The sequence below is a fragment of the Montipora capricornis genome, chromosome 6 (genome assembly GCF_036669925.1).
Source record: "Montipora capricornis isolate CH-2021 chromosome 6, ASM3666992v2, whole genome shotgun sequence".
NCBI classification, from domain to species: Eukaryota; Metazoa; Cnidaria; class Anthozoa; order Scleractinia; family Acroporidae; genus Montipora; species Montipora capricornis.
In genome coordinates, this window is record NC_090888.1 from 21,513,263 (window position 1) to 21,528,262 (window position 15,000).

General features: G+C 39.2%; 1 protein-coding gene across 1 annotated transcript; it reads right to left on the minus strand.

Moving 5' to 3' along the window:
* Nucleotides 1–11,924: 11,924 nt before the first annotated feature.
* LOC138053387 (uncharacterized) lies at nt 11,925–12,545 on the minus strand. The gene has a single exon (XM_068900032.1). The coding sequence runs from the start codon at nt 12,543–12,545 to the stop codon at nt 11,925–11,927; it is 621 nt and encodes a 206-aa protein (XP_068756133.1).
* Nucleotides 12,546–15,000: the final 2,455 nt, after the last annotated feature.

The following is a 15,000-nucleotide window of genomic DNA, read 5'->3' on the forward strand; positions in this document are numbered from 1 at the left end:
CAAAACTATAGTTTGTAGGTATAATCACTGGGCACCTATTTTAAAACCTCAAAGGTGAACCTCCTTGCCCCTCCCCAATACCCCTCCCAAAGGAGATTTACCCAAAGGAAATGTGTTTTTTACACAGCTTGACTCTCTCCATCCTTTTCATACCCTCACATTTCCGAAGTCCAAACAGGTACATATAAGTGCTTTCTTGTTTTGCCATACATGTATGTCACCCAAAAGAAAACCATCTTAGAGTACTCAGCAAAAGTCATCACCAGGTGTTTGTATACTATTTATTGTACATATTGACTTCTAAATCTCAGCAAACCTGTTAGGATCCAAAGTAGAATAGTCCATATTTTCCTGGTACCATGGCATCCAGTCCTCCAAAAGAAAGTTCAACATGGAAAGATTGTATGTTCTCCTTGTTTCCTCATCAAGGCCTCTACCATCACTTGCCTTGTGCCTGTTAGCAATTATTTCCACAACCCTTCCTTCCTTGGGAAACCCATTTTCTTTGCACCAGTTAGCGACAGCTGTCGAAAGCAACTTCTCTGCATCTGACACGCTCTGCTTTCTCTTCCCAGTTAACGCTGTGTAGGTTAAACCAGTGTAAGGGGCGTCCATGGCTTGAACAAAAGCTGACAAATCAACATTTGGAAACTGGCCCATCCTAAAGCAAGTAGCAATCCTCTTCAAAACATGGTTGTGATCATCCCTTTCGTGTTGTGGCTCACCTGTCTCGTCAACTTCAGGAACATGCAGATGTTCTTTAAAGTTTACTCCTTGGGCTGTGTAATCTGCAACTTTTTTTCTGAATATGTAGATGGCCATCAGAGACTTCAGACAATCAGGTTTTGTCTCGGTTTTTCCTGTCGGTTTACAAATATTTGCATGTATATTTAGCAAAGCTATGAAACCTGATTTTTATAGGCATTCTTCTTACTTATTCCCAGGGTTCCTTTACTGTTTGTCATGGGTAGTGTTAAACACTTGACTGTATCCTTAACTTGCTGATTGTACATTTATTTCTTTAATTTATCCTTGAAACTACAGTGTCTGCGGTCATTTTGCAATTTAGAAGTAAAGATACTTCGTAATAATTTCGAAATAAAACAGTTAATTGCTGGATCGAGAAAATTCTCAATTACTTCATTTTACCTGGAACCCATGGATGTGGATCATAATTAACGGGGAAATGTTTGCGACGCAGCATTTTGATTGAATCAACAAAGGCAAGTATAACACAAATTTACATGTATTATTAATACGCCATTTTACAATTGTGCGCATAGTTACCTGGCCTATGACTGCATGCGAGGCTGGAGGTGACCTAGCTTTGATAAAGACCTCTCTGCTTTCTCATGTAAATGCAAACTTTTTACATAAGAAGAACTTGATTAATTAACACAACAAAAACAGTGCGTTCTTTATCAAAACAAGGTCACCTCCAGCCTCGATGCGGTGCAAAGGCCAGACAACTGTAAACTGGTCTATTCAGACATATTTCACTTCAATATGATCTTCACCTTTTGCAATTTAAATGAACCCTAATGTTCCTTTTGAAGTACATGATTAGTATACTACATAAGTTCTTTTCAACAAAAGATCAATCACCTTTTCGTGTTGGTTTCACGTAGGACTTTATCTGCCTTGATGATGTTGATCGAGCCTCTGCTTTTGCATCCATAATCAGCTGGATGACTGAGACCGGTCTGCTTGTTCCTTGAGTACGCAATGAGTTGAATTCACCATCACTTACAAAACCTATAAAACAGAGAAAATTCGTATAACTTACAAGTAAATAATGAAAACAATCAAAGCTGATATGCAAGTCTCATTGTTTTGGAGCTTCATGCATGCTTGGATGCACTGAGACCTGCTCCTCTAGTGATTTTCAATACAATAAGTGTCTGACAAGCTTTCGGTATTTTGAATGGATTAACTAGTACATACAGTACTACGTGATTTGAGAAAGTCATCCATGCCCTCCCCATGGAAAATCACTGTAAATTGCAAAGAAGTGCGGACCTCCAAATACCTCTTATTTTTTAAAGGAAAGTACAAAACTGAGTGGAATTTCCAGAGGGGTGCGCTTTCTAACACAAAACCTTCTTTGGAGAGATATATGTGGATTTTTTTCTGGTATGGCACTTGTAAACACAACACAATGTAAGACATGTAGCAACTATATTGCAGGAAAGTGAAATTCCTTTAGCTTTTAATTAAATTCTACATTGCACATACCAACAGTAGTCATGCCACATTCTTTCATTGTCTTAAGCAACTCTTTTTTAAGTTCTCGAAGCATGGCATCTGTAATACTGTTATATTTGATGACAGGAACTGGCACAGCATATGGCTTGAAATTACGTAGCTCATTACTAATCATGAAGATTAGCAAGTGGGAGGCTGCTTCTCTCTTTTTGGTGGTTACACCCTTAATGTATGGCTCCAGCTCTTTCTTCAGCACGGAGACGTCAGCCTGGATATTTCCCCTTCCATGGAATGGGCCATTTATCCTTGCCAAAATGTCATTGATGCCTTCCGTGATTGTGGTATTCTTTTCAATCAATTTGCAATAGCCCTCAACATCCCAGGCCAGAGCAAAGAGAGAATCCTCTGAAACATTCACCATTTTCCTCTTGCTCTCGTAACAGTCCTTTGACTTGGCAAGTCCTGCACTCAGGAACGTTTTCTCATCTCTAACATTCCTCAAATGCTCCTCTAGGTCAGCTTTTATGACAGCATGGGCCCTTCTCTGTTTCACCCCTATACCACGTACAAACTGGAGGTATTTAACATATTCTCCATGTCTCCGCTGAAGATCCCCGTCACCCAAGTCAATGTCCCCTGACCATTCATTTCACATTGATTCACGAAGTCCAACCTGGATATCGGTTCCATCAGCTTTGTGCCACCAGCGAGCACTTGGGTCGATGGAATGCAAGTGCTTTAAAGCTGAGATGTACGAGAAAGATGTGGTAAAATTTCAAGTTTATTATTCAAATCCTAAAATGTAGATAGAGTCAAGGGAAATAAAATCACGAAATCCCATAGGATGTAAAACACCAACATTTGTCAACAGAATGACAGTGCCAATAAGGGACTTTGCCGAGTGCTGGAACATGTACATGAAGATGTAGATTGGATGTAGATGTAGATGTAAATCTTCTTTGAATATTTCCGAGGTACAAATCTCGGTTGTTGTTTTCACTGTCCAGTTACTTTAAAGATGTGGTAATTACATTTGTAAAATTCATTAATAATTCATGAGGGTGCAAACCAATCCCAGCACAGTATTCAGATGACATGTACACAACTGTAAACCCCAATACAAATCAACTGAATTATTAAACAGTAGAATTAACTTTTGATACAAACTCCTGCTCAGCTAATTAGTATTCATTAACTTTTGATACAGATCTCTACTGATTAAAATAACAATACTTTGCATTCAATTTAATGTATTCATTTCACAAGCTGGATAAAATATTTGCATCCGATCTGTATGGACGTTTACAATAGCTCGCCTATCGGCTCGCCATTGTAAACGCCCAGACAGATCTCCCGCTCATATTTTATCTACTACGTAGAATTCCTCTCTTAGTGTTGAACCCGTATCAAAATTTCCTTCTTTAACTTTATTTTGCAATTCTTCTGTTGATAAGCAGCCACAAATGCTCACAACAAGAAGTTAATATCCATACATGTACATACAAACATACAAAGGTACCATACATACCATACAAAGGTAAATGACAAGGTAAAAATTTCATTTCATGAGATTAATCAATCAAACATCAGATTAAAGCTAAAACCTAACTTTACCCGAATTTCACAGCCTTTGGTATAACTACTCTTTTCAACCATTCGTCTAATGGTTCTTGGGGAAGGTCCAGCAATGTTAACCTTGGCCTACAATAAATGAATGCAATAACATGTAAAAACCATTTAATTGGGCACAATAATTTTTCGGTTTGAGATTTAAGAGGTTTGTAGCATAACAATAACAACAATAAATACAATGTTCAATAGTAATGTCAACAATGTTAAAATATTACACACAATAAAATAAAACAATTGCAACAATAAAGATTTATCAACACATTTGCAATTTAGGTGGCACCCACCCAAGATAAGTGCCATCAATAAATAATAAAGAACATAATCGTAAGTTTACTGGGGTTCCGTCATTCTACTCTCAAAATGCACATACTGTAATTAGCAAACGCTGACAACAACTCATAAACAGTTTAGGAAGTATGGATATTAAACAGCATCTACTTATAACAATACCATTAAGGGATTTCTTTCAGTGTTGCATGCACCATGATTACTGGGACAAATGCCATGAACTTCTGCCAACACTGTCTCATTCAGTGTGGCACCTTCATCCTCCCTCCTCTGAGACTCCCCTAATGAGCTCCATAATGATGACCTTGAAAATGATGTAGCGGGTGTTGCTTCTTCAGTTGAAGATGACTCAAAGGACACGGCAGCAGAATTAGCAATAATGGACTGAACTGGAGATATCTGTGAAACCTCAATATTTCTTGTTGGCACTACTGTTGCACTAGTGGTTTCAACTGAACTAGAAATATTGGACGGAACTGGAGATATTTCTGGAACCTCAACATTTCTTGTTGGCACTGCTGTTGCACTAGTGGTTTCAGTGGTACTGGCAATACTGAACTCAACTGGAGAAACATAAGAGACCCCATAATTTTCTGCTAGATTGCTTTCAAACGTTAGTTCCTGAAGCAATTCAGAGTCACACTCAAAGGTTTGCTGCAAGGCCTGTGTCAGAATGTCTGACGCCTGGTCTGCAGGTGGTGCTGATTCCACTTCCTTGTCAGTGTTGCCAATGCGAGACCACATCGGTCCATTGTGCATTGCAGCCCATTTATTTCCAAACAAGGTATACATTGACTGATACCAAGACTTGTAATCCGGTGGTGCTTCCAAATACGATGCATTATCTGAGGCAAAAACCCTAAAATTATGCAAAATCAGCCCAAAAGGCATTTGGGAAAGAGGCATTCGGGGACAATCTTCTCCAGGGCGCATCTCTCCAAAGCAGCGTGCAGCATCATAAAGGATGTTGTTTTTTCCATTAACAAGGAGCACCTTTAACGCATTACATAGAAGCGGGAAGAAATCAAAGGAAACGTAATTGGAATTTAATTCCTGGTGCACATCTAACTTAAGCCATTTGCGGAAGAGATACACCATTAGTTGTTGACATTGCCTCTTTGTCAACTCCACAAAGCCCGAAGACACCACATGTAATACAGAGCCAGGGAGGTTTCTTTCCTCTGCATGTTTCAAAGGTGAAAAGGCCAACATGGGAGATGCATGCACAGCATAAGGCACCTGGTTAGAGGATGTAGGTGTGCTGGTCACCTCATGCTGAATTCCAAACAGCTGGTCATCATGGAAGTAATTTATGTTGTAGGCCTCCTCAGCATCACTTATGTTTTTAAAATTCAATCTCAAATAGCGCCACACTTTGTCTCTACAGGCATTTCCTAAAAAGGAAGCAAATAAATAAATAATAAGCAAAAGATAAAAAAAATTGCATGGCACGGCAATAAGCCATGGCCTGGCATTTTACAGGACCTACATTTTACATGAGATCTTTCAAAACATCATCGCTGGCTTACATGCAACTGTTTACTATGTGTATTGTAGAAATTTATAAAATCAAATTATATATAATATAATATATATTCAAACGCTCAGTGACATATTGAATATGTATGTTAAATAAAACTGAATAAAAGACTCATTGAATGAGACAAAACGGAATTACACTTACAACTTCTCCCACTTTTCCCAGTGCATTGCATCACAGCCAGAGAGCAATTTTCCCAAAAGTCCTGCCTCTTGTGAGTCGGCCAAACATTACTGCCGTCTTCATTCGGTATATGGTACAATGCAATGTACTCAATCAGTGCACAGATTTCGGGGTCAGTCCACTGGTTATCACAATGGCTGCTTTTCTGCTGTGAATAGAGTCAAACATTTGTTTTCAGACAATTGTTATCTTAAATGTCATGGGAATTCGAACGAGTAAGTATGGTTGAAACTTAATAAATGCCCACCGGTGGTTCTAATTCGGACAGGAACAAGGTTCTACGCCATCTTGACTGTGCAGTTGCAGATTTTTTGGCTGGGTTTTTCCCGGGAGTATCACCACTCGGTGGAGCGTGTCCCCGCTTTGCGGGATTGCTCATTCCAAACCGATGCCAAAGCAAATGGAAATATTTGTCTCCATTTAAAACCAGCAACAATACTTGAAAAAGCAAGTGAGTGAAACACACAAACGTGTGAATTTGTGGCCACGTGGATCCACGGAACATCACAAATATGACCATGTTTACTTCCGCTTTTACGTTACTGCTACTGAGAATGATACGTTTTCAACCCTCTGTTTCCAACCATAAATAACTCAAAAACGATTGCGGGGGCAAGGGGGGGCGACCGTTCTTATTGAAAGTCTATTAAACTAGCAACAAGGAAATGCAAAATTTGGACCCTAAAAAGCAAGAAAAAAAAGATATATATATATATCACCTATTTGAAAACATGACACCTAACACGCGAGAAACATGCGCTGTTCGATGTGCCATGAAAACACATTAAAAATTCAACACTTAAGACAAACTCACTTTTAAAAATTCGACTCTTGAAAAAAGAACATCTTCACACCAATCCACTGGGATGGATTCCGACTCACTTTGTTGAACAGAAATGAAGGAAACCATAAATTACTGCCCCTACTCTAGCTTTTGGAAAACTTCTGCGGTCCGCCATAAGCATGATGACCGAAGAACCTGATTGGTAAAATATTGTCATGTGACGGGTGTCCAGCCTCCTCTGGTTCTGAAGGTTCTGTAGCCTGTCAAATAACGTTTTACCACAATTACCCCAGACAGGATAGCAATAGTCGAAATGAGATTGAATTAGTGCATTGTATATATAACGAAGAGTGGGTGGAGGGACAATTGGTCAAATTCTTTTTATTGCTTCTACCCCGGAAGTGCGACCTTTTAGATAATTTATCAATGTGTGTTTGCCACGGTAGATTTTCATCAATAAATATTCCAAGCGATTTAACAGAGAAAACATGTTCAATCGCAGCATTATCAATCGAAAGCTTAAGTGGGCTTGACAAAGTACTCAATTTTTGTCTGGAGCCAATTAGCATAAATTCAGTTTTAGCACTGTTCAAAGTAGAAAGCTTTTACAACGTGTTATACACACTTCCCCTGTTTGTTCGTCGGCACAGGCTTTTAGAACGAGCTATACACACTTTCCCTTGTTTGTTTGTCAGCGCAGGCTCCGCAGTATACACTGATCTTTCGCATGACGGCACGGGTTCTTAGAACGAAGCATACACGCTTTCCCTTGTTTGTTCGTCGGCACAGGCTCCAAGGTCGGCAATGTAACTCTTCCATTAAAATCGGTGTTCTTGAAAAGGGAACCGCCCTCAGAGGCTCTATGGGCAAGAATCGTGGGTAGTTTATTAATGAACATTTGTGCCGCAATTGTGGAATCATAATGGATCATGATTTGAGAAGTAACTTGCAGTTAGGGAATGTATTTAGATACACAGAATTCACGACATCCATTTCTTTCTAACACCGGCTCTTAGAAAGCTTTTACAACGTGTTATACACACTTCCCCTGTTTGTTTGTCAGCACAGGCTTTTAGAACGAGGCATACACACTTTCACTTGACGGCACGGGTTCTTAGGACGAAGCATACACAATTTTCCCTTGTTTGTTTGTCGGCACAGGCTCCGAGGTATACACACTTTCGGTTGTCGGCACAGGAACGACCTTTGACGGCAGGGCGACCCTAGAAGCCGGAATCGCGGAATTGCGGAACCACAGAAAATGACCCCAAATCCTAAAACACGGAACCCCAGAAAACGACCCCAAATCCTAAAACACGGAAAGTGAAAGTGATGATGATGTCCATGATGTCCATGCATTTACGTAGCGAGTTTGGTGTATAAAACATATGGTGGTCCGGCCTTCACGCGCAACAGTGGGTTGGATGCCATAGTTACTTTTAGGGCCAAAGCTCAGCTCAGATCGCTTTAAGGAAGTGAAAAGGGACTCCTGTTTCAAACGCCTCCAAGTGTTTGAATTCTTTAGGTAAACAGTTGTAGTGTTTTTGTTTCCTAAAATGAATTCATTGTCCTCAAGGTTTTGTGACGAAACCTGTATCAAATGGCTTGGTTGATATTGACAGTTCCCGTTAATATTAGTTACCGCTAATATCATTTTCAGTTGATGTTAGCTCGATATGATTTTAATTAATCAGTAATGATGACTTTTGCTGAACCTATGCTTTTGATAATTCGAAAAAGAGGCGTGATAGATTGGCTAATGGACGATTAAGTGATAACATTTAAAGAAAAACCAGCACCTCAAACCATGGAAATTAAAAAGTTGTATTGCTTGCCCTTTGAGATCAGTTTTGTGCGGGGTTATAATAGTGTTGACCCGCAAAGACTGGATGAGCGACTTATTAATAGCCATTAAGTAACACAAAATTATTTGAATTTAAGAACAAAATAAAAGAATATTACATGCAATACCTCAAAGTAATAGTAAGTTATTTTTTTCTTTGGTGATTTTGCCAGATTGGAATGTGTGGGAATTTGTTGCTGGGCAGCAATTTGTGCAGTTTCAGGAAGCCCCGTCCAATTTAAAAGCATGCAAATGTAAAAAAAGTCAAGCAGTCGCCACTAAATTATCTAATTCTGGCAATGGATGAAAAAGTAACTGTGGTCAGCTTGATGCATCATCTTCGAGTTATCTCTTACAAGCTGAATATCCACAAATGCTGAACGAGAATCAGTTTTCAGCAGTTGGAATATTGAGGACAGCAATGTATCTGCAACAACTACAATAAATTTTTTTTTTTTCCGCTTCCTAGTTACAATTTATACGCTTTCCAGTTTATGCATTCCACCTTTCAGGATTTGCAACGATATTCCCGTGTTCCGTGCCGTTTACGGTTTGGGGTGTTCCCTTCTGCATGTAGCATCGTGGTGTGTGGTCGTAACTGAAGCTAAAGCCTGGTTTTCACTAGCGACGCAAGCACAAGCGCAAGCGCAAGTGCAAGCACAAGAGCGCTTATTTCACTGTGAAAACAGGCTCGATGCAAGCGCAAGCACAAGCGCAAGCAAAAGCACAAGGATCAAAATTTTTCCTTCCACTTGTGCTTGCGCTTATGCTTGCGTTTGCTTGCGTTGCATGAAAACAGAGCACAGCATTAGCAGAACGCAAGCGTTGTGTTTTGTCCAATGGCAAACACTCGTTCCAGATTCCCCTCCTAGTGCAGGTTTTCGCAAGGCAACAAAATGGCAGAACGCAGAAGCTTGAGCTTTGACGAAACGTTTGCAGAAGTGGTACGCAACTACCGTGTACTGTATGACAAGGAATGCAAAGATTTCAAGGACAAAAACAAAAAATTACAAGCCTGGGAAAAAGTGGCGAACGAAATGGGAATGACAAAAGGTAAAGTTCAGTGACAAAGTTGTTGCTCAATTTAAGCTTAAGCCTATGTATTATTACTATAATAGCTACCGCAAGTGGAGCACCGTATACAGTTACATCTTGAAAATGATCTTCTTTTGTGAGTTTAGTTATCTTAATTACGATCATAGTAAGAGAAAAAAGCTTGCTCAAATATGAGCAGTGTGGTGTGATTCAAAGCCCACTGAATTTCATATGTCAAGCACACAAAAACATATATATATATATATATATATATACCTTCTTGAGCTGGCATAATCATGCCCAGGTATGCAAACAGCCTTTTCACCACCCACCATGAGCAAACTTTGTTCACTCCGCAGATGATGCACAAACATATTTCAGAAACATGAGGAACAAATATAGCCGGGAGAAGAAGAAACTTGGTAAAGCTAAGGTATCAGGAGCAGGCCAGGATGATGTGACAGAAGTAAAGAAAGATTTGTCTGGAATGTATCCATACTTGCAGTGGTTCGAACCATACATTGTTGAACGAAAATCAAATTTTGGAGGTTTTGCGGCAGAGACTGAATGTTGTGAAATATCTGATTCTGACAATGAAAGCAGTGCAAGCATGTCTCGAAGCATTACTCCAGATGGGGGACTTTCAAGTGATGCTTCCCAGCCTGAGTTGGTGCAGTCTAGCATGCCCAAAGCACAAAAGGCATCATGGAAGTTCCATAAACAAACAAATAAGTCAAAGAAAAAGAAATCTGGCTGTGAAGAGGCAGAACTTGAACTTATTCAATCACTTGGGGCTAGCATTGCAAAACAAGGCCAAGTTGTGGAGAAAGAAAAAGATGAAGATGACATCTTTGGTACTTTAATTGCTTCACAACTTCGGCAGCTTCCTCCTGATAAGAAGATATGGGTCAAGATGCAAATCTCAAATATGGTGTATGAGCAAATGATGCACTCAATTGGTGGAGTTTCCCAATACCAAACGTACCCTTCTTACCATGCAGAAACATCAGGCAACCCATTTCGTGATCCCAAGGCTCCATTTGGTTCTTTTTCATAGAACTAATAAAGGACACTAAAAATGATTGGTTTCTTATCCTGCATATCTCTGTCTCCATGTTATGGGAGACAAAGTGGGTGTGTTTCTTATGCTATTTGACATGATAAAGCTAAATAGCTCTATTTTGTTTAGGTAAAAATAGTGTTGCATTGCCAAGGTGATGGCAGATTTCAAGCAGGGTTTAAAATCTTCTTTGATATCTTTACAAGAGCAGTGTTATCATCACCTCAGTCTGGGTCATATTCTCTGTCCTTGAAGCTTAAAAATGTTTGTTAATATTTTAATATTGCTACAATTTATCTCACAGGGGTAAAAAAAAAAATATTCAAGGGGGAGTTTTCCAGGTTGAAGTTTGTATGATGTTAAGAATATTTTTTTTTAGGAAAATAGTGTGGTTGCCTGTAATGGTTGTAGAGTGTTTTCAAAAGTAGATCTATGTGAAGGTGCCATAATTTTTTTTTTCTTTCTAGGAGAATAATTTTATTTCCCTCTGTTACCTACCTTAAGTACAATAAATCCAATTACAGTTGAAGCAGCTCAAGTGTAGCCCCCATGATTCTATTAATGACTGGAATATTTGAAATTTGAGTACAAAAATAGTTTTGAAACAAGACAGTTGTGTGAGAAATACAGGATTGCATTACAAGCGACCATTGGCAACTCAAGCGGTTGTAATAAATAAAGTATTGCCAATTCAAATCACTGAATTAAATTTCTGTTACAAATGTTGAGCTTTAGTTTAATTTACAGTATCAAGAGTCTCAAATCAGCTCCATTTTACGTTTATAACCACTTAGCTTGTCCACCACCACTTGTAACCTAACACTGCCTTGCTCACAAGGGTGATGTTCTGAGACAATGCATTCAAATCTCAAATGATAGATCATTAATAGAATCTGTGGGGGTATGCTTGACCTGGGTTGGCTGTAATAAAAGAAACTAAATGGTAACCAAGGTGAAGGAAAAATTAATAGAAACCCATGTTTTGCCACAAAGACCTTGACTTTCAGGACAAGCACTTTTTGTTATTGTTCATTGCTAAATGTCGACACAAGCCTGTACAAGAAGCCAATTGTAACAAAAAAAAATTGCTGTATTCAAGAATGATGTATGATAAATGTTGTGTTCCTGGACTATACTTGTATGTACAGTATTTTTGTTACCATAAATACCAAAACGTATAGTATAGTGTTACTTTACTTGTACTGCTAGTAACGTAAAGGTATAAACTAAGTTGCAAGTGGACCAGTACTTCTCTCGTGTGCCCACTGCCATGACACTGCACCTTGCTCGGAATTCAGGAAATCAGTCAATGCCTTCTGGATCTGAATTGCATTAAGGATATAGCGGGAACCTCTCACCCTATTAACCCATCTAGGGCTCCTCTATCTGTAGTAGATACCATACTTCTCCATTCCCCAGGCTTGATGTTTCCTGATCTATCCATACTATCAACAAACCCAGATGGGCAATATATAGCTGTTTCTGTTTGCCTCAGATAGTTGTGAAGGCACACAGCTGCTTCAATAATAAGTTGCACAGTTTTAGGAGATGCAGAAATAGGACCCTTAAACACCCTCCACCTTGCTCTTAAAATTCCAAACACATTCTCTATCACCCGCCTCGCCCTGGAGAGTCTATAGTTAAATATTTGCATGAGTTCTGTCAAGGATTTTCCTGGGTAAGGTCGCTGAAGCCATGGTTTTAATCCAAAGGCTTCATCCCCTACCAAGAAGTAGGGCAAAAGGGGAAGATCACACCCTTCCAAATGTTCAGGCTTTGGGAAATTAATGGAGCCATCATCAATGGCTTTACCCATCTCTGAATGTGACAAGACACCACTGTCATTGTTGCTTCCGTAGTCTCCAATATCCACCAGGGTGAAATTATAATGGGCATCACATACTGCCATTAATACAAGACTAAAAAATCCCTTATAGTTGTAGAACAAGGATCCACTGTTGTTTGGGCACTGCATATTAACATGTTTTCCATCAATAGCTCCAACGCAGTGTGGTAAATTCCAAAGTTCCTCAAAGTCCTTTGAAATTGCTTGCCAGTCATCTGGTGAACTAGGTGGTTTTAAATAAATCTCCCCCAAAGCTTTCCAAATTGCACTGCATGTCTCCCTCAGAATATAGCTAACAGTGGTTCTTCCAAGCCGAAAGCTGAAAGCTAATGACTGTTGGTCATCTCCACTAGCCAGGAAACGCAATGTCAAGGTTAAACGTTCTGCTTCTGAAATTGGTTCCCTCATTCTGGTGGACTTCTTTGAAATTAGTGGACCAACCAATGAGAGAAGGTGCTCAAACCTGTCTGGACTCATACGTAAATACCTAGAATGTTGATTGACAAACCACAAAAAGAAAACAAATTTACGATAACAACAAGTTTATTTCTCCCACTTTGCTTAGTTAAATGCATTCGTTAGATATAAAAATAAAATAGGAGAGCACTGGCTGCCTAGAATAACTGATAAGTTAATAATGATACACAGTCAGTTTATACATATGTTTACTACTAGTTTAGGCCGGCACACACAATAGACAAACATGACAATACAAAACGTATAAGGGATAAATATAATAATTATTAGAAATTCATGAGATCAACAAGAACAGCAAATAACCCCTCATATGTTTAAAAATATTGGTCCTTCAATCGTCTTTTGAGGACTGATATAGGGAATGATAATTTTACATTACCATCAATAGTATTCCAGACAGATGGACCTTGAAAACGGATGTGAAATTTGCCATAATTGTTTCTAGCATAAGGAACGTCGTAAGAGTGTTTTGCTGCAAATCTAGTATTATAATTATTATGAACACTTGTTACCTTGGTAAAAAAAAAAGAATGGAATGCAGCAGACTGCACATTATTATGAAATTTGTACATAAAAATCGCAATTTGAAATAAAGCAACATCAAAATACTTAATTAATCCAAGAGATTCCACGCACACCTGAAATAGAATTCACGATCTGTCAGCCGTAGCTCTTTTACAAGGTTATGAAAGTCCCCCTGGGTCTTTCTCTCCTTAAAGATGTCTCTAATCCAGAAGCGTTTCTTTCTTCTCGTTGCCGATTGCCTTCTTCGCCGCAAGAGCAGAAGAAACAACAAGATCTGTTGATTGAGCCTGCTGGCCGCCATATTGGACTGGCTATAAATGAGCATGGAACTAGTGCATCCTTCGACTGCGTTCTCGGCTTCCGTTCTCTGCTTGTGCTTGCATTACTGTTGGTTTTCACTTGACACTAATATCTTATGCTTGCGCTTGTGCTTGCGCTTGCGTCGCTAGTGAAAACCAGGCTAAACAACTGCGATGCATAGTTGACATCTTCCATAACATGTTTTTGTGTCTTTATCTTTTGTCACAATAGTTTCGTGACACATAGTCACGAAGTCTCTGTGCCACTACTCAAATATTTATTGTAGTTATATTTCATTTATTTACTTAATATTTATGGTTCTGTGTTTTAGGATTTGGGGTGATTTTCTGTGGTTCTGTGCTTTAGGATTTGGGGCCATTTTCCGGCGTTCCGTGATTCCGCGATTCTGGCTTTTAGGGTCGTCCTTGACGGCATGGGTTTTGTCTCGTTTGTTTTGGTATGCGGTTCAGTGTGTTCATGTTTATGGACAACAGCTCATTCACAAATTGGATGGTGCAACGCATACACACATTGACAGGCATAAAAATTAGCAACAACATGCAATAGTCGAATCGACACGAGTCGTAAAAGGGTTTCACGAATCGTACGGATCAATCTATTTGTGGGAACAGCTGTGCGACCGTATTATCTAATGAGATGCATTTTTCTGGTTGACAGATCGTCTCTTCAGGTAATTTCCGCATAAAAATGAGCGACATACTGCCACTATAACATGCAATAGTCGAATGGAGATGGGTCGTAAAAGCGATTCACGAATCGTACAGATTGTTCGATTCGTGGGGACAGCTGTACAACGATTTTATCTAATGAGATGCATTTTTCGGGTCGACAGATCGTGCATTCGGGTCGTTTCACTTAGTGAGTATTGGACATGCATGTTCTTTTTATAGCTGGAGCATTGGGAGCATTTGTTTGCATAAACTGGATATTTGTGCAAACGATGAAAGTTTCTGATTCATTATAACACCAAGACAAGTAGGGATGGAAACAATTACCCCATACCTCACTACAATAGTAGCAAAGCAAAGCAAAGTAAGAACTTTGTTCGTACAGACTACTGTAGTTAATGAATGTATCTAAAGATGTAATTATTCACACAGTATAGCATAAACCTTCAACCCAAGAAACTATTTCTGCTTGAACCTGACCTACTTTAAGAGCTTCATGAATTCTTATTAAGTTTCTGGGCTGGGTACAACGTCGCTGATTACCTTGCTTTACAGCTCAAACCTCATTTTAAGGTGCCCAAGTTATTTTGAAG